This window comes from Periplaneta americana, chromosome 15 (assembly GCF_040183065.1).
Source record: "Periplaneta americana isolate PAMFEO1 chromosome 15, P.americana_PAMFEO1_priV1, whole genome shotgun sequence".
In the NCBI taxonomy this organism is placed as follows: Eukaryota; Metazoa; Arthropoda; class Insecta; order Blattodea; family Blattidae; genus Periplaneta; species Periplaneta americana.
This window is the reverse complement of record NC_091131.1, coordinates 122126189-122154149: the sequence shown is the minus strand read 5'-3', so window position 1 is coordinate 122154149 and position 27961 is coordinate 122126189. Positions and strand designations below refer to the sequence as shown.

The following is a 27961-nucleotide window of genomic DNA, read 5'->3' as shown; positions in this document are numbered from 1 at the left end:
TATTACCTTTTTTGAAAGATGGGACATGACAGTTAAGCGGCCGAGCTTGGAACTACAGTGCCATGTTGCCAATATGGTTACCACACTGCCAGCTGATGGAAGCTAACAATAGTCGTTGATGTTAAAACATTTAATTGACAATTGACGCGAAGGTAAGAAAACAATACAAAAATCGACAGAGAATCAAAGACGAAACGTACCAATGGTAACATTGTGTACACAATAAATGTCGCCAAGAGAGCTATTAAGCACTCGCCACGTGGGAACTGTAAGTTTGGCAACTCAACCTTGTTACCATAGCACAAGAGGACTATATATATTATTAGTCCTCTTGCCATAGCAACAGGCCTACCACTCTATGTGACATTAAGTTGTTTTTCCGATCGCAACGATCCTTCATGTCCCATCTTAAAAAAAAAAAACTATAGAAGGAATGATGAACGTGAGAAGAGTTCGGGGCAAAAGAAGATATCAAATGATACAAGAGTCTCATCATGCCCTCTAATGCAAGACCTAATTTTCCAAGATCCTTATAGAATGGCCAAGAATTGTTCTGTTCTGTTGAACAAGTTCGCTATGCTTTTCAATAGAAAGCCTATAGTGATCACTTAAAGCAAATTCAATACTTAGGATTTTGCCAAAGAAATGCAGTTGTTTTTCCACACATATTGTGACTTGGAGAATCTTTGTGTCTTTCCCTGGGTCTGTAAACATGATTTAAATCACTATTATCTGTATCATTCTACACAGATTTTTCACGAGAAAATAATAAACAAGGGCGAAAAAAGTTTACTAATTCCTACATATTTACAGCCAGTTTTATCATCATTAACAACACCAGAAGTTCTCGGTTCGACAATCTTACCTGCAGAGCGATTCTTAAATCACATAAGTTATTCTCTCGCTTGAAAGTTGGGTGGCAAAATTACACATTTATGGCCTACAGTTATACAGAATATTAACTTAAAAAGCACTATAAATAAAGCTCAGCTCTCACAAATATTTTTTGAAAGTAATTATTACTATTAACAAAATATGTCATGCAGCAGAGTTATAAAACACACAGAAAAATTGAATGTAAGCACATGCGTGTCGTCCGATGCAGAACCTAAATCATATCCCTCGCACAAGATATGTGACGTTCTTCCACCCAGCAGTTGCCTCTTTTCATATAATTCAACTCATGCGAGGTATACCATTACCTACATTTTGCCACGCAGGCGCAGCACGTGGGTTATGCATAATATAAATCACATCCTCTGCACACTAGTATAAGTGACTTTCTTCCACTCAGCAGTTGCCTGTTTTCATATAGTTCAACTGATGTGAGGTATACCATCACATTTTGCCACGCAGGCACAGCACGTGGGTTATGCATAATCTAAATCGCCTCCTCTGCACACTAGAATAAGTGACGTTCTTCCACTCAGCAGTTGCCTATTTTCATATAGTTCAACTGATGCAAGCTATACCATCACCATCACATTTTGCCACGCAGGCGCAGCATGTGGGTTATGTGTAATCTAAATCGCATCCTCTGCACACTAGAATAAGTGATGTTCTTTCACTCAGCAATTGAACATTATCTTGCTCTCACATAGCCCTACCAATGCGACATACACAGTCACATTTCTTGGGAGTAAGAACTCGCCGTTTATAAATTGGCTCGGCCGCGTGACTTCGTCACATTGTATAATATATTTCCATTGTTGTAGCAGCGACATTAAAAATTTGAATGTAATGTTCAAATAATAATTATTATGTGTAACAGGTATAACACGATATATACAAAATAAAATACCGGTATAAAACGATAAAATATATTTTTTGTTAAAAAATATCAGGGGATGCAACACATCACCTGCATCCATGCATGCTACATCCCTGATAGGTATTAAACAAGATGTGCACGAGAAACAAAATATGAAAAATATAGGCCCTACTTTGAAAGCATTAGACACTCATTAAGAATGTCATATTACCGGTAAATAATAATTAGGCTTACATGGAAAAAATTAGTTAGCCTAAGCCTAAACTCCATCTAATAGGTACACTATCAAACACAATGTGCACAAGCAATGCTTTCTCGATCTAGATCACGATGGCAGTGGCACAAGGGATAAAATATAATAGAACCAAGAAGTTAAATATAAATATAGGCCCTACTGTAAAAGAATTACAGACACTCATTAAGGATATCATAGTAGATGGGAAAAATTGGTACTATAGTAGCCTACGTCCAAAACCCACTTCCCTCTTTTCGGTATTAAACACAATTCGCACAAAATATAACAACCAAAAAGTTAAATATAAATTTAGGCCTCACTGTGAAAGATAACAGGCACTGATTACAGACACCATAGGGTAAATTGAGGTAGGCCTAGGCCTATTTAATTTTCTATATTTGAAACATACATTATTATATAAGTTTACCATATGTCCCGTAAAAAGCAGAACAGTCTCTTTTTTTGGCCTAGGTCTCTGGCACCCCTGTAATGTTTGTTGGAACGTGCAAAAGTCCCATATTTTATTCAAACTTTATTTCATAATGTAAAAATAAATAAGTTTTCTAACTGATGCTCACTTCATACATTAATGTTCAAAGTACTCTTTTTGAGAATAACCAGGGTAAAAATTGAATATTTTCTTCAGGGAGGGACATTAACATTTTAATTATTGATAAAAAAATAATGTCCATAATCATAATAGCAGTGTTGACCAATCCATAATGTTGTCGAGAATCATTATGTACAGTAGTGGCAAAAAAAACCGGACTGACCCTTGTAGCTGATTTCAGAGCCTTCTTCACTCCAGAGCATGATAGACTGGTAACTAAGACTTTCGTGGTTCGAATCCTGCCTTGGAAGGAAACTTTTTTTTTTGTTCCTTATTCAAATTTATTCCCAATACTTTTCGATTGCTGGTAAAATTCATGTTCTGGGAATAATATGTTAATTAAGTAGTAAAATATCGCTGCAATCAAAGAGTATTGGGAATAAATTTGAATAAGGAACAAAAATAAGTTTCCTTCCCAGGCAGGTTTCGAACCATGAAAGTTTTAGTTACCAGTCTATCGTGCTCTGGAGTGAACAAGGCTCTGAAATCAGCTACAAGGGTTGGTCCGGTTTTTTTGCCACTACTGTACTGTATTTGTAGGTCTGACATATAAAATATGGAAAGTATATACTATGCATCTGAATGCAATGAATGTTGTTCTTGGCAGGAATAAATTAATACCTTTTCAGTGGGAGACACAAATTCTCCAAGGGGAGACAATCCCTGGCGTTCCCTACGTCAATTCGCACTCGGATGGTAACAATGGAATAAATGTAAATATGTCTTTGACTTAACTTTACACTACGCATGATTATATATTTCGATGATTATCATGTATTATACATAAATTTTTAAATCATAAAAATATTAATTTCTTACATGCAAAAATCTTGGATGTTTCTGTGTAATCAAAATATGTAGTCGTAATAAAATTGAAATAAACCGAAGAATTAAAATAAATAAATTTATTATTAAATTATATCCACAAACTTTATTTCCACTGTTTCAAATTAAGTGTTTATGTACCGGTAAGAAAAATTATCAAAGGAAAGAAAAGTAATCATATGTATTAAAACATACCAGCAAAATTAGAATTGGAACAAACTTGGCAATTCTCGTCATATATTATTTTTTACTAACTTCCAGAAGTCAGTACTGGTAGCAAATCTTTTCCGCCATTTTTAACGTAAAAAAGGAAGAAATCTATGTTTATAATATTATTTCTCGTGTTTGATACTCCATCACAAATAGCTGATCATGCTCAGGCTAGACCAACTGACCACAGAAATATATTGATGTGCCAATTTCATTTCACTGCATCTTGGAATAAATCTCTAATATATTATTATAAAATATTTTATAGTATTTTACCTTTTCAGGGTTAAGGACTCAAACACTAGATAAGACGGAAATATTATCTACAAAATGGTCAGGTTATTTTGTTCATATAATAATGTTCAAACAAATTTATTTTAAATTTTCATTTTGTTTTATTCGACAATAGTTATGTTATTACAATATTACAGTTAACACTTGTAACACAATGTAATATATGCAAGTATTTTTCCGTGTTATTTAATCCATCATAAGTTTGTTCCTATTCTTATTTTACTACACAAAGTTATCAAATCTACATTATAATTACATAATTACTTTAGTAAAATAAGCAATATTCTGGAATTTATATAATTTTAATGATGAAATAATTTACTTTTAAACAGTTTTAAAGTCTTTAATCACGTCCATCTGTAATCTGTATAATCCAACTTAATGTTAAAATACTTAATGCAAGTTAAGTAATTCATATGGACTATTCTTACATTAGTGATATCTTAAACATATGTACAAATTTTAAGAGTATATATTTCACATGAATTGATTTAAATTGATTACTTAAGTCTTGTGCTTATTAAGATATGTTACTACAAGCATTCATGAACAGTCGTCACACTGTACAAAACATGTCATATGCATACATTCTTTCTAATTCACAGACATATACAATTGCAGTATATAAATCACACTTACGGTTAATGCACCTCTAAGTTACACTATTGCTTTGAGTTCATAAACTATCAACCTAAATTTTATTATATTTACATTTTTCAAAACGATTCTAAAACTATCAGAAACAAAATGCTAGTAATGGCACAATAAATTGCCATGTTAGCAAATGGCAATTCAAGATATTATCCAGTCTAGACCAGACTGTTCTTCATATTTTCGTAATGCCTTCAGCATCATGAGGTAGTCACTTATTTTTGCTTTGGAAACACGTTACTGACCGAAAGAGTATTCTCATGGTATTTCAAACACTGTTATCCATACAGTTTGTATTTTATTCTTTCTTAAACAGACTTTACTTCTGTTTTCAGAGAAAATCCTTTGTAATACTGCTTTACATCATTCTACACAAGCACTTCATGTTTACACATTTATTTACAGTGTAGTAATATCTGGATAAGTTCAAATTCCACCTAGTTTAAGTGGAATTTGTGGTGAACCACAACGATTTTGGAGGAGGGGTTTCTCGAAGAGCTCCCATTTTCATTCCACCATTTAACCATTCCTTATAACTGGTGCAGAAAACAACATGACTCTATTGCTCTGTATCATCTTTCTACGAGACCAACTCCAAGGGGTTCCTATAATGAATACTGCATGGGCCAAGTAGCTACAGCCAGTACCTGGAGATGGTGCTGATGCATGTATCTTCAAATATGACACAAAGAGAGAAAGAAAGAATATTGGGGAAAAAAAAATCATGATACAGTTATAAAGTTATTATTCCATAATTTTAACATTTCTCACATGTATATGTTTCAGTTCTTAACTAGTTCAATTATAATAGCGTCTTGATATTTAGGCATTTTATTATAATGAAGTGAAAACAGAATATATCCGTTATGGTGACAATTAATATTAGAGGAGAAAAATTCGCTCCAGTGCCGGGGATCGAACCCGGGTCCTTGGTTTTACATACCGAGCACTCTCACCATTGAGCTACGCCAAAGTCCAATCCACAGCACTGAATCGAACTCCCCTCCTCCAGTGTTTTTCCCTTTGTAACCTGACTCCAAGTTTGGCATGTATGTTGGCATTTTATTGTCAGCTGCCGTTATACAAGGAGCACACTCAGTTGCGTGATTTGGTGTGCATAGCCCTACAATACTTCCATTAATTCACTTTCACGTGTTACATCTCGAAGCAATTTATTACTCGGGAGATCTAGGTTGCATTTTTGTAGTGAATGGCTGTGTGTTCTTATCAGAATTTCCGTATGTCCGCAAAAACCTTACATGTACACTGAGAAAATTATTTGTCTTTTAGACGCCATAGTAGAATCTATATGGGCCTTATTCATAGATATTTTTAGCGTGGGTTTCCGGTGGATGATCAGCGTTTTTCGTATTCATAAACCAGTGTTAGCGATATGATATGATTTGAATTCTATACAAGTAACCAGTGGATAGCCGGGGCTGGCTTAGTACGCTCGTGCTGTGAAATGTCTATGAATAGCACCCGAAATGTTTAAAAAGCAGCCAGCCTTGGTTTATCCATTTTGCTTGGATGTATGATACTGTCAGCTTTTATGAAACACCAGGTCTTTTCTATCCACATCTATGTGCTATATTTAGTTAAGTTCATATTTATGATATTGATATTTGTTATGAATTTAAAATATAATTAATATAATAGTATTTTATAAAATTTTCACATTTTGGCAGACGTAACATTTTTGCATTATTACTTTTAATGTTGCGAAATTTTAACAGTTAAAAGTATGTACTGGTATGAGGACCCGAAAGACTTATTCACTACAGTATTCAGCTAAAATTTAGAATATTCTATCATTTCTCTCTTTGACTAATTGAAGTTATATTTATCAGGCTATTAACCTATGATGTTATAGTGATAACTACGGTATATTATTATCTTTTCTGTTCAAGAGCTTCAACTTGTGGCCTGCTTGTTGCATAATATGAACTAAATCAAAACTTCTATTATAGAGGGTCTGGCAGAGGAACAGACAATTTTAAGGAACGCATATCTCTCATAACACAGTTGAGAAATGATAAACTGTGAACACATTGTGTTGCCAATGCAATGCCATTTAATTATCATGAAAAGGTGTAGTGCTACACAATGTGGTTTTCAATTAAAAACTTTTTTCCAAGAACTACAGTTTTAAGGCTGTTAGGCGTCATGATTCCATCCCATCTGCTCATGTGATTAAAACATGGGTTATCGGCACCATCTTCGAGGAAAGTGTTCAGCACTGAAGAAAAAGCCTCAAGGGAGAGGAAGAACTCTGTGTTTTCCAGACAATGATATTCGAGGGTACATATTGCTCTGCTGTATGTCAGAGATGTGAAGAGTGTGTATGTATGAATGGTAGTCACTTAATAACATCCTTTTCAAGAAATAAATGGCAGACTATGAAATTTATGATCCATGTCGTTTTGAAAAAATAAATTCTTGAGTCAATAACAAGCTATTTATAACCAGTGACGCACGTCAATAAGAGCACAAGAGCATGTGAACACCTTGTTTCCATTAATGCACGACTAGTTTTATTATTTAATACCGTATTGGCGTAGTGGGGATGTATAATATCAGGATCGAGTATTTTAAACTTCCCGTATTTTGCATAAACTTCTTATGTAAACTTGACAACATCCGTTCACGTACAAGCCGTGCTCTTTTCAAGAAGGTTACAGAAATTTCACGCATGCACGGGAGAAAATTGTCTTTTGCTGGCCACTTATCACTTGTCAAGAGCATAAAGTGTTAAGTGAACAGTAAATCTATCCAACAGATGTCAGGTGCATCGATGCCTATCGTTTACATGCTATATATCAAGGAGAAAATTTAATTAGTCTGTATTTTAGCCTGCAGGTGTCAGCATCTCACTGTCGGAACATTTACTTTATGTGGATGTGTGTACAGTGCTGCTACGAAAGTGTAGTTTGTGAATTCCTATACTTCAGTGTCGGCATATAGCATAGTTTGGCTTTCAAAGACGTGCTGGCTGAATGTGATGGTGTATGAATTTAAATATCTGTATGGTGGTATATATTATTTAAGAATAATATTTACTGGCATGTATTTATAGTAATCAATCTATGCGAATGGGATTACAGTACTGGTATAGGCTATAGTATATCAGTGTGTTGTGAATCAAAATATATTACTGAACACACGCTTTTGTAAATTGTTTTATGTATTAATTTTTAACAAACGTAAACAATGAACTCTGTTCAAGTAATTTTGAAGAGTAAAGAACTGGGTAAACTGGCTTTCCAGGAAAATTTGGAAATAAAAAGACTAGGTTTCATCATCATTAATATTATTATTATTATTATTATTATTATTATTATTATTATTATTATTATTATTATACTAGCCGTACCCATGCGCTCCGCTGCACCTGTTAGAAATAAATATGAAGTAATTACATAATTAAAATAGGACGTTTGATCCAGGGAACATTCGTGTTTGTTAGAAGGACAAATCGTTTAATATGTTACTTAATAGAAATTGTATTTAAATAATTAAATTGCGATCATTTTGGTCCAGAGAGCACTCATTTGGTGCAATGACTTCCTTTAACATGTTTCTTATTTATTATTACACGCAACTATAGTTTAATGAAGATTGACATATCATTTAGTTTTAATGTGTAAACTTTATATTACTTGCTATATGGTTCCATTGAATTATGGTAATAACTTAATTTTAACCCTTGTTTTCTACGTCTTCAGTAAATGGCGCTTGGCCCACCATGGTTCTGAAACCTTCAAATAACTTAAATAGTGATACAGTATAAACAGTGATATGTAATTATAGTTCTTTCTTTCGAAAATGTAAGAATTCACGATCTCCTATGTACCATTGCCATGGAATGAATAAATGTGTTTTTTCTTCCTATTCAACAATTTTATATTTTGCACATGGGAATTACTGCAGGAACAACGCTACAATCTGAGGTGGCGGTGAAAACGTATTGTATTGTTATTTTAAAAGTCTATCAGACCTACCAAATTTTGCATAGAATGAAACTTATCGGAAATCATTTTTAAAGAAACTTTTGTTACGTAACATTTTTCACAAAAATCAATAATAAGCGAGATATTTCAATTTATTTAATTCAGGCCCCCATATAACCCCCCTTTTAAATAAAGTATTTTGAATGCCATATAGCCTAAAATCTAAGTTACAACGAACTTAATTTATATTCCAATTTTCATATAAATCGGTTCAGCCATTATCGCGTGAAAAGGTAACAAACATACAGACAGATATACAAACAAAAATTAAAAAAATGCGATTTTCGGTTTCAGGGTGGTTAATTATATATGTTAGGACCAATTATTTTTGGAAAATCGAAAATTACCAGAAAAATTTCGGCTACAGATTTATTATTAGTAAAGATGTTGTTTTGAACTTCTATACGGTTTTTTCGACAGTGAAACATTGGAATCATGACATTTCATATTAGGCTAAAAACGTACAATTTCAAATTCTCTTCTATTTTGGAACACAAAATTGTGAACACACATAATATTTTATCACGAGCCGCGTCTGTTTATAACCACTTGTTCCTCCGCCAGACCCTACGTTTAAAGACTTATTACATACAATGCATGATTGAAATACTATACGTAATGTCTACAGCATTTTAAAACAATAAAACACTGAGAATAAGTTCTTCATATTCTGACAGCCATAAAGATAAGGCCTGTTTTCAATGCAGTATATGTGCTTCATGATATTTTCATTGCTATGATCTCAAAGTCTTTCACTGTGTAAAAAATTTGCGTACACTTAAAAATATAAAGGAACAATAAAGAGTAGAGCTATGCCAAGCTGACCGAAAGAAATATCACAAAATAACATAATAATATTTCCATTTCGGTACTATTAGGTAAATTGCATTAAATGAAATTAGAATCGACACTTGTACTCTGCCATATTTTTGGCCATCATTCTACCAGTTTTCTATAATTATCATCATCCAATTCTGTAATATATCCTTCAACTAATAGTGAGGACTGTATAAATTTTCACCAACCACTCGAGCTCACAGCAGATTGACAGAAGAAAATATTTGTCAAAATGTTATTTTTGTATTCATATAATTCAAAAGAGATTAACATTTTTATAGGCAGAAATAACACTTCGAAAACTGAAGTGTGATGTGGCTCTTATAGTTTATCTTATCACATTAAACCAATGCAATGACGATTAATAGTTCATTGAAAAAAACCTATTCTAGAAATGTTGTGGAACGACCATAAGGTATCAAATAACTTTTTATAATGTCTGGAAAATTTACAAGTTATAACTATCTTAATTTTTAAAACAGAAATACCCGTATATGCATTAATAAATTTTATCATGTGCTTATTTAAAGAAATTCTTATTGGATTTGTATTGAATAAAAATTCACGAATTTTATTTTGAATTTGTTAAGAGTTTTACACTGTAAATTTATTCGAAATGTTATAATAAAATCTATAGTAGCCTACATCCATTTCAGTACTACCCAGTACCTCGTAATGAATTTGGACAATAGGAATCTCTGTGAATCTTGCAGGAGCTTGTGTTGTAATAATGACTGAAAAGTGTGTAAAAAAAGAGGAACAACAGACGAATGTGGTGGATAAGATATTCTTTATCTAAGAGACATGGAGCATACAGTTACATCTTGAAGGTAACTTAGAATTGAAGACAGACATACTCGTATATTCAGACTTTAAGATATAACTCTGTTTTCTATCTCATTCAGTGGCTAAAAGACTTGCTAAATATCTCATTGCATCCGTTTCCTTACTTTGTCATTGCGGATGAGTTCATATAGATTCCATATGTATGTCTTTCTCTGAATTTCTTATATTAATTTCACTGTAATTTTTCTAGTTCACTCTTCAATGTAAAGATCCACAGGTACTACCCAAGCAGTGGCGAAGCTTCAGGGTAGGCAGGGTAAGCTGAGCTTTCCCAAACATTTTCGAAGGGACAAGATCAATTTAGAATTTAGTTAATTAAAAACAGGAGTGTTTCCGCGTTTTGTTTACCTTTTAGCGACATAAACCACAGTCTAGATCACTATTTCCGAACCCCAGCTTACTCAAAAATTGTGTCACTCTTAAGAGAAATGCAAATACGGTATCACATTAATAGTGACATTAGTAACTCAAGAAGAACTGAAAGACAAATGGCTTGCATGAGACAGCTCATGCTCCAAGTTCAATATGGTGTGTATTTATGGTCGGCTCTGGATCTATGATCTATGTCTCTAAATATGTTTAAAAACTTTGTTTTGGACAAAATACAATGTGATATAAAAGCACTTTAACAATATGTTACATATTTACACAACCAAACAAATGGAAATACAGTACTACAAATTCTGTGTAGTAGGACACGATTATCATGTTAGTTCAGGAAGTGAAACATTGTGTAGCCTTAAAGACTTGATACCCAGCCAGACATAACGGATCTAACAGAGTAGACGACTCTTCAGATCTTAGGCTTTGGAAATCTTAAGTCTCTACGCTTAGTTGGAAACTCAAGATTCCTCTTGTGAATATAATCACCGTCAAAATCTAATACTTCATAACATATTAGTTTCTGTTACGAGGAAAGTACCTGTACAGACAAATTTCTACGAAACTACAATTGTATTCAATGTTCATTGTAGAAAACATACAGAAAATATAAGACCTTATAATCTAAAAGACTGCAGTACAGCCAGAGCTAGATAACGGAAATGTCTTTAATCACATTGTACCAAATATTCTTTAAACAGAATAAATTTCAAATGTTACTTCTATATAGCTGATCACAAATTTTCTGTACTAAACGTTAATTCTAGTAGCTCGCAGTTCTTCATTTAATATAATGTGTACACTAAAGAGTTTATTCTAAAGTCGGTAAGATGATTATGTTGATAATGGAAGAATGCTAAAGTGACAATTTCAAAGAACTTCTACTTTTACTAAAGAAAGATAGGAACATAACATAAATACGAGGGGGATCCAGGAAATAACGACCGTTCGCGCATACCCGCTGCGCAGCTGACTCCCCTTCCTTGTTTGAAGGTCAACTGGCTTCCTTAACATGTGTTCTCATAATGTTGTGAGTACTGGTTGCAACAAGTCGCCATTGTGCATTTTGTGTTACTTCAAAATGAACGACGTGATTGATAATCCCACCGACTGTGAGGTGAGGAGTGTGATTCGATTTTTGAATGCCCGACATTTGAAACCTGCAGAAATTTACCGGCAATTGAAAGAAGTGTATGGTGATACTGTAATGAATGAAAGAAATGTGAGAAAATGGTGCGAGATGTTCAACAATGGGCGAACAAATGTCCACGATGAAACTCGACCCGGACGCCCATCACTCATCACAGAAGACCTGAAGACTAAAGTGAATGACAGAATCTTGCAAGACAGGCGCACATCACTCGACGAATTGCATATTGCCTTTCCTGACATTTCTCGTTCTTTGCTTGGTGAAATTGTGTCGCAACATCTTGGCTACCACAAAATCTGTGCCCGCCCGCACACTGCTGCTTCAACTCGAGAATTGCTGGATCAATTCGGTTGGGAAATCTTTGATCATCCGCCCTATAGTCCAGACCTTGCTCCTAGCGATTTTCACCTTTTCACTAAGCCGAAAGACTTTCTGGGTGGTACGCATTTTGGAAGTGATGAAGAGTTGAAGAAGACAGTGAACACCTGGCTTAATGAACTGGCGGCAGAGGAGTATAACACGGGAATTCTAAAGCTAGTGAACTGATACGACAAATGTTTAAATGTAGGTGGTGATTATGTAGAGAAGTAAAGGAAGCTTCAGTTATGTAACAGACTTTGTTTTTTCAAATAAATATATATATTTTTTAATTATTACAACAAAACGGTCGTTATTTCCTGGATCCCCCTCGTAGATTGATCTCTAGTCCCATATTATAAATTGGTGATTCTTTCGTTATAAAAGGATACCATTATAATTGCAGATGGACTTTTAAGAGTAAACAAAGATATAAAGTGAACAAATCTTCTCTATACCTACACATAACCGGTAACAATTTTAATAGCAGGTACACCAACATAAAAACATATAAATGTCCATGTACATTAGTGTGTGGGGAAAATATGGACAACATGTGTGTCCCTTTTTTTTATTATGCAAAGTATAGACTATTATGATCCAAAAAAATAAAAATAAACATTTGTAGATGTTCACGAAAATGCAAGTTATCAGCATCCCTGGTGTACTGAAAAAATGGTTTTAGATTAGGATCCCTCTTTCCGAAAGGATTAGTGAGCACTAGTTATAAGCATACCTTGTTATGCTGGTATTTGAAAAAAAAATGGAATATGCCTAGAATCTCTTTATAACCCAGTCTCTTCGTTTTCTTCTACTTTCAATGGTAGTGTTGGAGATATTACAATTTCTTCCAAGCAGTCCAGTAAAGGTCAATGACGTTTTTGTTCTCCCGAAGATCTTTAGTCTTTTGCATCGTAGTAAATATTCACTTACGATGAAAGAGTAATGGAACGGAGAAAAATTCTCTCCGGCGCCGGGATTTGAACCTGGGTTTTCAGCTCTATGTGCTGACGCTTTATCCACTAAGCCACACCGGATTCCACCCCAGCGTCGGAAGAATCGTCTCAGTTTTAAGTTCCAACTCTTGGGTTCCCTCTAGTGGCCGCCCTCTGCACTACGTCATAGATATCTATGAACCTAGGACCAAAGTCCACATATGTGCTGAGGTGCACTCGTAATGAGTGACTAGTTGGCCGGGATCCGACGGAATAAGCGCCGTCTTAAATCATGAAGTGATTTACGCATATATGTTAGGTTAGGTTATTCCGTCGGATCCCGGCCAACTAGTCACTCATTACGAGTGCACCTCAGCACATATGTGGACTTCGGTCCTAGGTTCATAGATATCTATGACGTAGTGCAGAGGGCGGCCACTAGAGGGAACCCAAAAGTTGGAACTTAAAACTAAGACGATTCTTCCGACGCCGGGGTGGAATCTGGTGTGGCTTAGTGGATAAAGCGTCAGCACGTAGCGCTGAAAACCTAGGTTCAAATCCCGGCACCAGAGAGAATTTTTCTACGTTCCATTACTCTTTCATCGTATGATGACACAGAATATCTGCATGGAAATATCATATGTACTTCGGTACATTATAATAATATATATATAATATTCACTTACTATTGCCTTCCTCACAGATAATACAGGTTTCTGATTTATAAATGCCTATTTTATGAAGTGGGCGGCTAAGCAATCATCTAAGGTCATTAATCTGAAAGTTGCAGTTGCTTACTGTCTCAGTTTGTTTTTGTATTTCTCTCAGTTTTAGTGGATTTTTCCTCATAGTTTGTCAATTGTCAGTTGTTTCGTTTTGTTTTGTTTCTGAAACATCGAGTACAGTAGCTTTTGATTTTATTTGTTGCCTTATTATGTTCTTATCTGATGCCTTTATTGGTCGTGATAGTTGGCCAGATAGTCTGCCATTTCACTCCCCATTATTCCAACATGTGAGGGATCCATTGAAATACTATGGTTTTCTGGAGACTGTTTAAAATTCTGATGATCTTTTTGGCTTCTTGAGGTTTGTTATTTGACTATATCTACTGTTTGCTGTAACTGTCTATTTTGATACTTGGAAGTCAATCAGGACGACTGCTTTTTGAAGTGGGTTTATTCTGAGTAACTGCTGTTTCAGTTGAAATTTCATTGCTTTTATTTCTGCTGAAAAACTTGTGTTATATCCTCGACATTTATATCACTTCCAAATTTTAATTTTCGTAAATACAAAAATCAGATTAGAAATGATAATTTGGTTTTTAATTTTTGTTCAATGGCAGGGCCCTTAAAATGTCGTTATTTGCCCACACTCCACAAGCGGGCTCATATATGTTGCTAGTGCCAAGAAGCATCCAATTAATTTGTCATTGACACAAACTATTCAGAGTGCACCATGGCAGTGGGTTCACATAATGGATGATGATTGATGATGACAGAGAATTGTTGGGATATCACAGAGGAATAGGAGTACACGGAGAAAACTCCTGTATTGCCTGGATCACAAGCTTGCTCAACATAAGTTATAAATTCAGGTTAGAGCAGGATTTGAACTCAGGCCTCCTGGTTTAGCCCAGCACATGGCGATGTGATAATGGTCAACAGGACATTTTGAACACTTGCTGTAATGAGTAATGACAGAAATTATTTGAATTGTAATATCCCTTATGTCAATATGCATTAATTAAAAGTTAACAGTAATAAAATAATAACAATGTTATTTAGACTGGTTAGTAAACACATCAAGAATTGTGTAATTACCAAACAGAAAGTTTCTGGACAAAGGTTCCCATATGAAAATTGTTCACATTGATCACCTCTCCTAGCCCTGAAAGTTTGTAACAAAGTCACGGTTACAGTCTATAGACACAGACACGCACACGCGCATAGATTAAAAAAAGAACCTTTCTGCACCACCTCGTCTGTGTTCTTTATTAAGTGTGTTACACATTATGGTCATAGCACAGCTCCCAACTTTATATTAAATACATAAATAACTTTTAGCAAATCAAGTGATAACATTCCATTTAGACTTGCGCCATAATAATGTGAATGCATTCATAACCAGTGAAGCAAATTGTTCTTAGTCTGTTATTTTATAAAAAAAAATATCTCCGAGTTGATTTCAGCAATAAAGCTTTCAATCTATCCTTTGCAGACGTCTATTCAAACTATTATCACAAGCAAATTATATTGGTTCCCTCTTGTCTTCAATAGTTTATACACTGTGTCAATAGCATAATGTTGCTAATACATCAAAATAGCTGGTTATATTTGAGGTGTTACTAAATACTGTAAGCTCAAAATGGGGGGGGGGGGAGGAATACGCAATAGGTTGTGACTAAAATTATACACTTGACATAATAATTTAACAATAACACAAAATTTAGATGCAATACATAACGTACAGAAGTATGTTATTTAATTAAAATTTTAAAAAATATCATGAACATACATGCTTCGAAACGTTGGCACACTTTTTATGAAATGGTTGATACAACCAATTTATTACTGATGTGTATATTATGAGTTTTATATTAGGTGATGAACAACACAGTAGTGAAACTGGTCCCATTTTTCATTTCTTCTTCAGTCTATTTTAATTAATATTGCGAGTTTGGTGAAAGACGTTGATCATGATGATATGATGCCACAGAGTTTGCAGTGTTTATGATGGATGTTGGTGCTGGAGATAGCAGCTGATGTTGAGGTGCTTGGGGTGATTGGCGTAGATCATTTCTGGTTGAATTAAATCCTTGAGGCGGTGGTGGTCCTACACACTTATTTCCTCCTGCAAAGCTCCCATTTCCCGATCTTATGATACCACCATTACCACTAGCTGTACCTGCACCACTATGGTACGAACTGTAGGATGAGTCAGCAGAATCCTGGCGACGATTCACCACCATTCCGTACATTGATTCAGGACGATTTGAGCCTGCAGTAAACTTCCCTCCAACTGCACTGCCTGCTGGGGCAGCAGCATGGCTGACGCCATAAACACCACCTGTCTCCCCGCGGTTCACATTCGCAATACCACGTATTCCATATATACTCTCTGATCGTTGCTGCAATTGGTTTTGTTGGTTCTGAACGTTTTGATTTGTCGTATTGTGATTCTGGCTGAACCTCATTGGGTAGAGAGATTGGGCAGGAACAAGTGGTCCTGGTCGTGGAAGACCTTCGCGTCCACAGACAGGTCCTGGTGGAACCTTGCTGTAGACGGACTGTGATCGATTGAGATTGGCTCTTGTCAGAGGAGGAGATTTTGCATACAATGACTTAGTTCCTCCGTATAAAGATTCAACTCGGTCTAATTTGCAAGGAGGTGCTGAGTACAGGCTTGCTGATGTTAGGCTAGGACAATAGGCATTCCCAGGACCTGAAACAGAAATACATTTTTGTAATAATGAATGCCTTTAGTACTGCATTCATATCAGAAGTAAAGATGAATTTGTTCTTTGACAAATCTCACTTTACAAACAAACTTAATTCTCTGCAAGCTGAGCTGAAATGCACATGCTATAGCTAAATGGGGTACATATTGTACCCCACGTCATTTTCTTTGTGTTTTAATTTCATTTTAGACGCATGTGCAATAATAAACTGCATAAAACTACCTACTAAGGACAGCACGTCTGCCTGCCCACACAAATATAATAACTTGCCATCCGTGGAACGGCTTTGTACAAAATTTATATTTTATTTTTTAACTAAATCCTGTTTAACTAGGGTTACCATACGTCAGCATTTATGCAGACATGTCTGCTTTTTGATAATAAAAACAGCCATCCACATACATTTTTGGAAATCCTCTAATTCATCCGCATTTTCTCATATTGAAGTATTATTTATTCATATTTGGTTTGGTTTCATGTTGCTGTGAGCTGTGAGAAATGTACTGCTATGTGTATGATTGTTAAACGTGTAAGTGCTGTTCATCCAGATACAGCCTTTATTTTGTTAACTGTAAATAGTGGTGACTTATCAAGTCAGTTATTAAATATCATTGATGCGACTTATCGTTGATTCTGTAAAAGGACTTGTTTCAGTGAAATTTAATTTAAGACATTTTACATGAAAACTTATGTTCGACTATTTGTAGAGTAACAAAATAATTAGGTCTAGTGATAAATATGCAGAAGCCGCAAAAGTGATATAAATGACAAAGTGGTACAAGGAGTTTGTTGGTGAGAGGATGTGTGTTAGCATTTTCAGATTTCAGAATATAGTAACCCTTTTGATTTTTTTTTAATCACATAAGTCTAACAGCCCCTTCAGACAAAGTTGGAGATATATTTTTGAAGATATATATCTCCAAACCCAATCATTGGAATGTTAGGTAATTTTGTATTTATATTTATTTATATTTGTATAATAATTGTAATTATTTTTTACCATAGAATAAAGAAAATCTAAATATTCAGCTATAAAAGGAACTGGCCATATTTCTTCACTCGTTTTGAAGATCTTTAATAGGGTACAAAATGGACCCTATTCAGCTTGCTGAGGATTAACAACTTGTATAAAATAAATGAGTAGCTATTACGAAGGTGACATATACTTAATTACACGTTTTGCAACATTTCGTTCCTTTATCATGTTGTAAAGGATTTTTACCATTTATATTTTTTCTTTAACTATATTATAAAAATATATGCCTACATAAATTAAGTACAGTACCGGTACCGATAATTTAATATGCATCCAAATAACAAAATTAACTTTCATTTTTGAGTTAAACACAAAGGGCGTTCTCTGTAATTCCAAAATTAAGATAGTTAATTTCATTTATAAATTCTATGCTTTGATTTTCAAGTACTGTAATTTTTCACAGATTTACATAAAATGGCTACATGTACAGTATATTGTAATCATTTCTAAAATTATTTTCTATTTGCGAAAATTAAAATATATAACTGATATAAATATTAAACTGTATTATATCAGCGGTATTATGGGATTCCTTACTTTTAATTCTAAATGTCTAAGACCTTGCTTCAGTGGTTCACATACGTGTAACTAATGTGTGTATAAAGGATGATAAATTCTTGGACAATGAGCCTGCTCTCCCCTATTATCCTCTATTTCTTGACTTGTGTGTAGCTCTGGGTTTTAAAACTTTGAAAATTCGCAATGAGAAGTAGAAATAATTGTGTATCTATATGATATTTACTTTTACCTAAACACCATTGAATTACTTCGGTAACAGGGATGCTGAAAATGTTCATTTCCACGAAAATCTCGAAAATATATTCTTTGCAGCCTTACAAAATGTGTCTAAAGAAAAAAGTTAATGGGGACGAAAACACGTCTTTTTCTCGACATATCACGTTTCTCTTGCAATCTCCCCCCCCCCCCCCCCACATTATACAGAGTTTCAAATACTGGGAATTTATCTTCAGTATGTGTATAGTCATGTTGTCTTTGTTTAGGGTAAAGTACTTAAATTAGATTTTAAACGGTATAATATCTGGTAGAAATGTATTATTTGTTGCATATAAAGACTGTGAATCATTTTTCTTTCACATTATATACATATTTTACGATTGCATTTACTGAATGATACAATGAAAATAATAGCAATAGTAGTAATAAAAGTGTCCTGCACAGTAGCAAGGTGATCTGAGGTGTTACAGCTTGGACTAGTGGTAAGGAATGAGCACAATTCGAGTCCTCATGGCAAAGAAATTTTTTCATGAAATTTCAGCTAGTGCATGGAACAAGTGCCCATGCAGAATTGTGATAAATTTTGGGAGCTGCATGAGTATCAAAATCCGATTCTGTAAGTCAGCTACGACTGCTGGGGGTTCAACGTGCTGACCACACATTACTCTCGTACTGGTTGGACAACCGTTCTGAGGCATGAGAACGCAAGGGCAGGGGTCGTCTGTTCGACCTTGGCTCTTCATGGGCTGTCACACCATGATCAATGTACTTCTACAAACAATATTATTAAAATAAAGTAATTTATATTTAAGCAGTCAATAATAATATGGATTCAGTCACAGTTTGCTGCATGAAGAGAAACTGTTTCGTTTCTTTCTTGTAAGTTTGATCATGGTTCTATTCCACAAATAATGGACGTAAATGGAAATTACGCAAGGTTTCCAATAAATTGTGGCGATGGTGGTCTTTTTCTCTTTTTTTCTGTTTCTTTTATATTCATTTCTGTATTCTTTCTAGTAGCTTCTAATTAGTTACTTATTTTTATGTTAGGTACCTCTTCTTTTTAGTAGTATGGTTTTCTCTGTTAGGTATCTCCATTTCATTTTCATATGCATACAGGTACGGTTGCAATATTAATCTAGTTTTCGTTTTGGGTTGTGAGTTCTCATTGGAGCTTTTGAATGGTAACGGATTTTTTTTTGTTTTCCTGATTCATGCCGTCTAGGGACCCTCGCCCTGGCAAGTTGCGCAGTTAACATTGTCGTAGTCTCATGAGACTCTCGCTCGGTTCATTGGGCGGTTAACATTGGGCTGGTAACAGAGGAATCGGGCCCGCACTGTGAAGCTGTTTGCATCGCCAGGCTGTACGGAGTCTCTCGCCACCAGTTTGTCTCAGTGCTGTGGCTAGTAATGTCTCGAGTGTTTGACATTGCCAGTTAATGTATGTTGACTTCATGCCCGTGCTATGCCATTTCATGGATGTGGAGTGAGTTGTGTGCCGAGGGATTCTCTTCTGGTATGGTGAAGAGATCATTCTGTTCACCTGGGGGTGGAATTCATACCCCGGTGGTGGATAGTGGAGATGTAGATGTATCAATATACAAACGAGTGTTGTTGGAGAGTTGTGTTTGAGGTATTTATATGGGACAGTGTTATTGTGCTAGTAAGGGATTTCACTTGCTGATTTGGACATGAACCTTAAGCAGAGTATTGTGTGCTCAGTGGTTGTTATATTTGGTTATTTGGATGGTGACTTACATGAGAGGCACCGGGGCAAAGAGTCATTTTATGGATAGTATGGCATAGGTCTGTGTTTTAGAAGGTGTATATCGTGTATGAGTGTTCTGGAGAGATTTAAGAATTTGTAATGGGAGTGTGTGAGTATGTAAGAGCATGGTGTGCAATATAGTTTATGTAATTTTTCTTTAAATTGTTCAATTGTACTTATATTTTATATTAATGATATTTGTTATTAAATTTGTTTCTCGTTTAAATAAAGTAGTTTTTATGTTTACTTAACTTAGCCAATAAGACAACCCGGAAGATTATTTAAGGTCTATGGGAGCCGAAAAACGCCTGGTGGCCCAGTGGGCGTCACAAAATTTAATTACATAAATAATTGGTGAATAAAAATTGCAACATACTGACTATTGAAATGTTATGCATAATATTACGTTCTATTTAAAATACTATACGAACATGAAAAGTTCAATTGAAATTTGTTTATTCTTGTAGAAGGAAGCCCTGTTTAAATTACAATTTTTTCACACAGTAAAGTTGAGGTTTTCAAGTGTATCACCAACATATTCACTGATTTTTTAATTACCTGGTAATGAAAACCTGCTATCCGACACGAGTTGCAGAAGCAATTCTCCAAGCAATATATCGATAAAGGAAATTATCTTACAAGGAAGGGGTCTCAAGTGTTGTCACACGATTTTGATTTCTATGTAGTATGTTGGATATGAAACAATAAAGAGAATATCATTCTAGGATACAAAGAAAGATAAAACTGCAGCAACTACATATAGGCATTATTATATACCAGTACATAAAACATAAAAGTTAAGAAGAACGAGGCCAGAAAAGCGAAAACTTCTTGTACCTGTAGGTGAAGCTGGTGTTGGTGGCCCTCCATGGTTCACAGCAGGTCTGTAGATGTCAGCACCTCGAAGTGTGTTGTAAGTAGAACCATGAAATTTTGGAGCTGCTGGCTTGTCCAGTTCATCATAAGGATCCTCATCAGAATGGATACTTGAAGAATCTGTAAAATACAAATAAACGAAGAAATCAATTTTAAATAGTTGCGCCAGTTATACCTCATCCTTTCCTCTCCTCTCCTCTTCACGACTTGCATGCATGTGCATATTTTCCTTCCCCTTTCGAACTATTCTGTTTCCCCTATATTCCCTGTCGAGCTGGTATAGTGAAATCTGCTCTTCGACATCACGATGCTGTTTGCTTTTGTTTAGTTCACATCTCTTTGTGGTCCAGTTACATATCAAAGTAAGCACTTTCTACTTCCCAATTTTGTTTGGTAATTTTATTTCTTGATTGTTATATTTATTTTCTATTTCTTTACGCGACTTTTTTATAGTCCCCTAATGGGAACTTAAAGTTACATATCTTGGAAGGTTTTATGAGGTTTAGCTTTGTCCGGTATAAAATTTATTAATTAAAACGGTTTGCAGGAAAATTATGGGTACCAGGTAGCTTATTTGATAGAGCAATCAATGCCGGATATGATAGAATTTTTCTCATTGCCAAACTTTCAGAATAGCCCTAGGGTCCACACAGCTACCTGCCAAATTGGATACTAGGTCTATCTCATTCTAATGCCATGGAAGCATGCTTCACTACCTCCATACCCACCATGCACCTTCATGGCATCTAAAGGAGATACCTTTCTTATCAACAAATTATGTCAGACCTTTATATATCACACCTGAGTACTTATTTCCTTCTTGTTTGATGGGATAGAGACAAGATAAAACTCTCTTGTTAATTTTATATTCATGTTTATTTTTAATTGTTCAGTGTTATATAGAAGTTGTTTTATATTAAACTGTGTTCTAGCCATTTGCCAGTTGTCAATTGTGGACGATAAAATTAAAAAAAAGAGAAAAAATGGAAAGATGGGTGACAGAAAAAAGAGAAGACAAAGGAGAAGAATGAAAGACAAAAGAAGAAATTCAATGGAGTAGAATCGTAATAATCTAAGATGACCAGACATCCCATTTTTAACAGAATTGTCCCTTTTTTCAGCCTCTTGTCCCCTGTCCCGAGAAAAGTATGCTCGGGATGCCAATTGTCCCTTTTTTAAATGGCGTCCCATTTCCCTAAATTATTGTCAAAATATTTCTTTTTCTTTTATTTTATTTAATAATCACATGAAACACTGATTAATTCTATAGACCTACTGTTTCCATCAGATATCACTGTAATGAATTCAATTCGATAGTCGATACCTCAGATTTTAGATCAATATGAAAAGGTTTTTTGTTCTGAAGTTCAAAAATGTCTTCGAGTTATTGCCAAAATTGACACTAATATTTTTAAAGTGGTAGGTGAAGATGACCTATTCAGTGAAGTGAATCATGTGAAGAACAAATGGAGCAAAAATTTAACATTGGAAGGAGTGTGATGTTAAAATTACAGAAAGATGGACTGAAACATTACAAATTATGAAAGACAAAGACATTAGTTTTACAAACATAATTCAGATTGTAAGTTTTGTGTTAGGGATATCTGGCACCAATGCATCATCAGAAAGAGTGTTTTCATTGTTGAATTTAATTTGATCTGACGAAAAGAATCAGTTTTAAATTAAAACCATGAAGACTATCTTAATCACAAAATGTCATTTCAAAAATGTGTCTTGCATGGACTTCTATAGTTTCCCGAATGAAAGGCTAACACTTCTAGAACAAATTCACTCATCAAAGAAATGTGATGCAGATTGTATAGTTGATTTTCAGGGAGAATGTTAAAATAGTTCAAAAGTAATACCAGGCAAAAATTTTGTTATGAAACAAGTTCAGAATACAGTTAAATGGGTATGATGTAAGGTCCAATTAATCTGAAGTATTTTTAAACAGATAAGCTAACCTAATTAATCCAGACTAGTCGCAATATAAAAAATTGTCAACAATGACTTAAGCCAAGTATCCGTGCTACTCTATTATGTACTTGCATAATTATTATAGCCTACTTATTGTAAACAATGTAGTATTTATTACTTTAAAATAAACGCAAGTAATAATGAATGTTTAGATAAAATGTTGATTCATGTCAACTTTAATAAGTGTCCCGTTTTTTTATTTCGGAAATCTGGTCACCCTATAATAGTCTCATATAATATATTGTTTCAACAAGAAGGTAATCAATAGAATAACACATGTTTATGGTTAACAATATTATTACATGCAACATATCCAAATTCATAACCGTGGTCAGAAGACATTTTAAAATAAGGTTGCGATGAGAGAAGTACATTTGCAGACTGCTATTCATTCTTGATCATGTGGAAACATAAGTGGAGGCAATTAAATGTAATTCTGAAAGTTTGGGGGAAGTTATTTTTTGCAGCATCAAAATCTTTCTTGTTATTTGAAGAAAGTAAAAAATGGAGTACACATGTATACTTCTCATTATTCAACACATATTTTCCAAATATATCTAAAATGTTGTTTATGTTCTCTTTTAGTGTAATTATATTTCAAGCAATTTAGAATTCTTTAAAAGATTGAGTCCAATTTACAAAAGATCAACACGAGAAATTACAAGAAGTTAATTACTAGGAAAAACAATGAGAGGAAGGAAGAAGCATGTAATATCAATGTAGAAGATCTACAGATGGAACACCGAAACTGCTCTGAAGCAAGCGCTTGTTCTTTTTATTAGAATAAAACAAACTAGATATGACGTCATTGCATTCCCAACACAACATTAACTCTTGCTTTTAAGGTAATTATATAAAAAAATCAATTTTTAAGGCCCTTACGTTCATTCTATTTGCTCGTATAAATAAGCTCACTTCCTTCCTGTTATTGTTCTGAAACAAACAAAACGAGGACTACAACTGCTATTGTACAAATGTTATCTAAATTTTATTACATGGCTCACTCAAAGTCCCCTTTTCAATGTAAAGGTTAGTACTGTAAATCGTGAAGGCGAAGCTCTAAGAACTGTGAGGTAAAATTATTTATTTGACAAATCAATTGCACAAGAAAGAGTACAGACTTAGCATGTCTATTCGAGGGATACACCCGGAATGGATCCTTGTACTTGAAGTTTGCTTCGGTTCATTGTGCACCCTTATATGTGCAATGGTTATCCAAGTCTGACAGGTAGGCTGAGTGACATTCGTGTTAAAATCCAAATGAAGTGTGTCTTAAAACTAGTTTGAAGTTGATTCGCTTGGACAATAGCGTCAATTATTGTAACCACTATAATTGATAACAAACTAGGCTACGTAATTTTGATACAGATCGCTCAGTTGGAAGATAATTTAAATATACGTCTCTGTTTAAATGTCATAAATATAACAATGTATCTCACTGATACCATTTAACTCTTACTTCTCTACTAGAAAAATAAGCATCAAACTTTTTGATGGCATATACTTTCGATAGCAAAGAGGACGATGTTCATTGTAAGGAAATCACTCGGCTGACATTGAAAGCTGGGCAATCATCGCCAATGTTCTTTGTTCGGCAATAATCACCATAGCAGAACTATAGCTTAACCCAGCCCTTTTCAACCAGTGTGCAAATGCTCTGCTGGTGAGCCACGAGAAAATGAAAACGAAAACAGTGAAGGTTGTCGTAACAAAAAGAGCCAAAAAGTAGTAAAAAAAAAAACAGAGTCCACAAAAGTCAACTTTCAGTGAACACAGCAAAAAGCAACATTCATTAAACATAGTGTATGTGTGAGTAACAGAAAAGAGAATGACTGACGCTCAGCCAGGATTACCAAATCAGTAAAGTTAAAATATCGTGTCAACCTTAAAAAAATATAGTATTTCACTTGTTTTTATGAAAAGAATCCCCCTCTCCCGTGGTTAGGAACCACTGGTTTATATTATATAGGTATGGCGCGGAATTTTAAATTATAACTTTACTTGTGCAAAATGTCGAAAAAGGTTGAAAAATGCTGGATTAACTTGCAATTCCTTCAGTATTTTTTTGTATTCTTTGATATGTTGAGTTAATTCTTTTTCGTAATTTTCCGCATAGTTCACATTTCGCTTGTATTTATGCCAGTGTTGGAATTGTCAGTAGGCAGTCTGGTGCTTTGTTTCAGTTTGTTTGGTTGGAAAATATTACGTAACAAACAGTACAATGTTTTTAGAAATAGGTCTACGGACATTATAACTTTACTACATAGAAGGACGTTGAAGATAATGCGATGAATATTGTGACGATGATGTCGCGGATAATAACAATGTTGACGCTAGGTTAAGGATGGTTGATGATAAAGTTGGTAATTGACGACTATGAAAGTGATGATAAAGATCTTGCATGATGATGTATGGTAGTGGTGATGTTGATGACGATGGATGATTATATAATTCAACAAAAATTCACGTTAAAAGAAAGACAAAGTGGAAGTGTGTAAGTCAAATTGCCTATCTACATACATTATCTTTCCACATGGCACATTAACGTTTCAAACTAGCTAGTTTGTTAATATCGTAGTTTCACGTGTTAAATGTTGTTAACGCAAATAAATCAAATCGCTAGTTAGTTAAGATTACTGATTAGTGATTAGTCTCCATAATTGGTTAGGCCTATATGCTTCACCCAATCCATTTCAAGTAATAAAACACTCTAAACAACTTATTGTTACTCCAGGCCAATTTACAGCGTATCGATACCTTAAACATACGTACAGTTATTTAATGGCACTGGTGTAGGAGTATCATCTCTTGTAACTGGAATTAATAAGAGAGAATGGCAGAATTTAATAAATTACAATTATATCACATATAAAAGTGAGAGATGTTGATAATAAAATTAATGAATACCGACAGTCAAATGAAATACTTAACACTAATTCAAGAAAGGTTCGTATGAAACTATAGTAGGCCTATATTGCAAAAAGTGTATATAAATTAATGGTAATCTGAGAAAATTGAACTTTTACATACTTGACATACAGAACAACAAACATATGGAGTAGATGTAGAAATAAACTAGCTGGTAAAATTAAGTTACTGGAATGCAACTATTGGTATTTTCTTAGTAACCGGTACTAATGATAGTTTTTAGTTTAACTACTGTGATTGTCATGGTAACGTATGATGTGATAATACCATTTTCAAGATGGCGGACCGGTTAATTACTATAAATTAGATTAACATAGAAATACGTAACTACATGGGGGTTGGAGCTTATTTCAAATTTGTAACCACAAATCAAGAAGAAAATATAATTTAGGCTGACTCCGAAAAATTGCTGGACAGCACAGTTTTAACCAAAATCTTACCAGAATCCTTTTCAAAGAATTAAACCGGTGCAGACATCGTTGATAGAAACAATGGCAATAACGAATAATTTCAAGGGAAAAATTGTTCTGGGCCAGGTATCGAACCCGGGACCCTTCGCTTAACGCATGAATGGTCTATCGACTGAACTACCCCGGAACTATACACAACACGTCACAATTCTTCCCTTTATATCCACCTGAAAGCCAGATTTGCATAATATATTCTTTGCTGTAGGTACGTTAACAGGAAGCCATAATTTAAGTCACGCAGAATTGTGTGTACTCAAAGTTGGGTTCTGGCGTCTTGTCAGCCCATTTGAGTTGTGTGGATATAAAGAGAAGAATTGTGACAGTGTCGTGTATAGTTCCTAGGACAGCTCAGACGGTAGAGCATTCGTGCGCTAAGAGAAGGGTCCCGGGATCGATATCCGGCCCCGGAACAATTTTTCCCTTGAAATTATTCAAGCTTGCTTCACAGGAAGCTTCTACCTGAAAGCCAGATTTGCATAATGGCAATAATAACTAATAAAACTACGTCTTAATCTTCTGGTTAAGGCAACCATTATGATAGTGACGACAATATTAATTATTTATTACAATGTTTTGATGAAAAGGAATATGATGGTGACGATGACAATGACGATATAGTAGTGAAAGACGATGGAGGTGAACAAAGCCAAACACTGTGGGATAACGACAACAAAATACGACGAAGGCCAACGATGACAAAAGACAATGAAGGGTAACGAGAAATAAAGACAATAAAGGCGAAAGAAGACAAAATACGATGAAGGCGAATGGTGACAAACGACGACGAAGACAACATAGACGAAGACGACGATACTTATTTAAATTGTTGTATAGTATCTATTACATCATTGGCAATAAGCAATATTTACGTATATGTATTTATTTAGTTTTCCTGTTTTTAAATAAGTTGCTTCTAGTTTGAAATTACATCCCTAAAATTGCATTATTTCTTAGCCGAAGTGTTCGTAAAGTTCATCATTTCCTGTGATTCATTTTTCTGTCTTACTTACTATCATATAAAGCGGAAGTAATACCACAAATAACTAACCTCCATCAATAGATTCCTTGGGCTGCCGAATGTGTCTCCTTGGATTAAAAATGAATTCGTAGATGAGGCCAGAAACCATTCCTCCTAGCATTGGGCCAAACCAATATACCTACAAAAGATAAAAATTAGATTATTAGAATTCTATTATCATATAAAACAAACATAAACATGAAAATTCAGATTCAATTAATTTGTTGCAAGTGTGGTCAAATTATATCCAGTGCTAATAAGATTACAAAAAGATTTTTTTTTTCTTTTGGAACATGTAAACTCTAGATATTCAAAGGAAAGTAATATTGTCTATCAGAATTAAGTTTCAATAATCTTTCTGCTTTAACGAGCCAGTGAAAGGCAGTCTTCCAACACCTGCCTCACCTAAATTTGACTCCTGCCAAATTTACAGTCAGTGGGAGTATAAAATTATTTTCCACGACTAGGATCACTCTTTTTGAAAATCAGCCAATTGCATTAAATCTGAACTGCTTTAAGACTTCACAGTAAGTTAAGCTTGTTTCTCAAGAAAGAAAGAATTTCAAATGTTGGTCTACGAAATC

At 34.5% G+C, this 27961-nt stretch overlaps 1 protein-coding gene across 2 annotated transcripts in view; it reads right to left on the bottom strand.

The window, feature by feature from the left end:
* Positions 1-3506: 3506 nt before the first annotated feature.
* LOC138715310 (neurogenic protein big brain-like) overlaps positions 3507-27961 on the bottom strand; it is a 458428-nt gene continuing 433973 nt past the window's right edge. The window contains exons 5-8 of one of the 2 annotated variants that reach the window (XM_069848091.1): positions 27408-27516; positions 25734-25775; positions 20946-21104; positions 3507-16553 (exon numbers count right to left, since the gene is read on the bottom strand). In XM_069848091.1, coding sequence (XP_069704192.1) covers positions 15775-16553; positions 20946-21104; positions 25734-25775; positions 27408-27516 — 1089 coding nt within the window. In that variant the 3' untranslated portion in view covers positions 3507-15774. The remainder of the gene's footprint in view (positions 16554-20945; positions 21105-25733; positions 25776-27407; positions 27517-27961) is intronic. The other variant, XM_069848092.1, reaches the window with a different exon arrangement.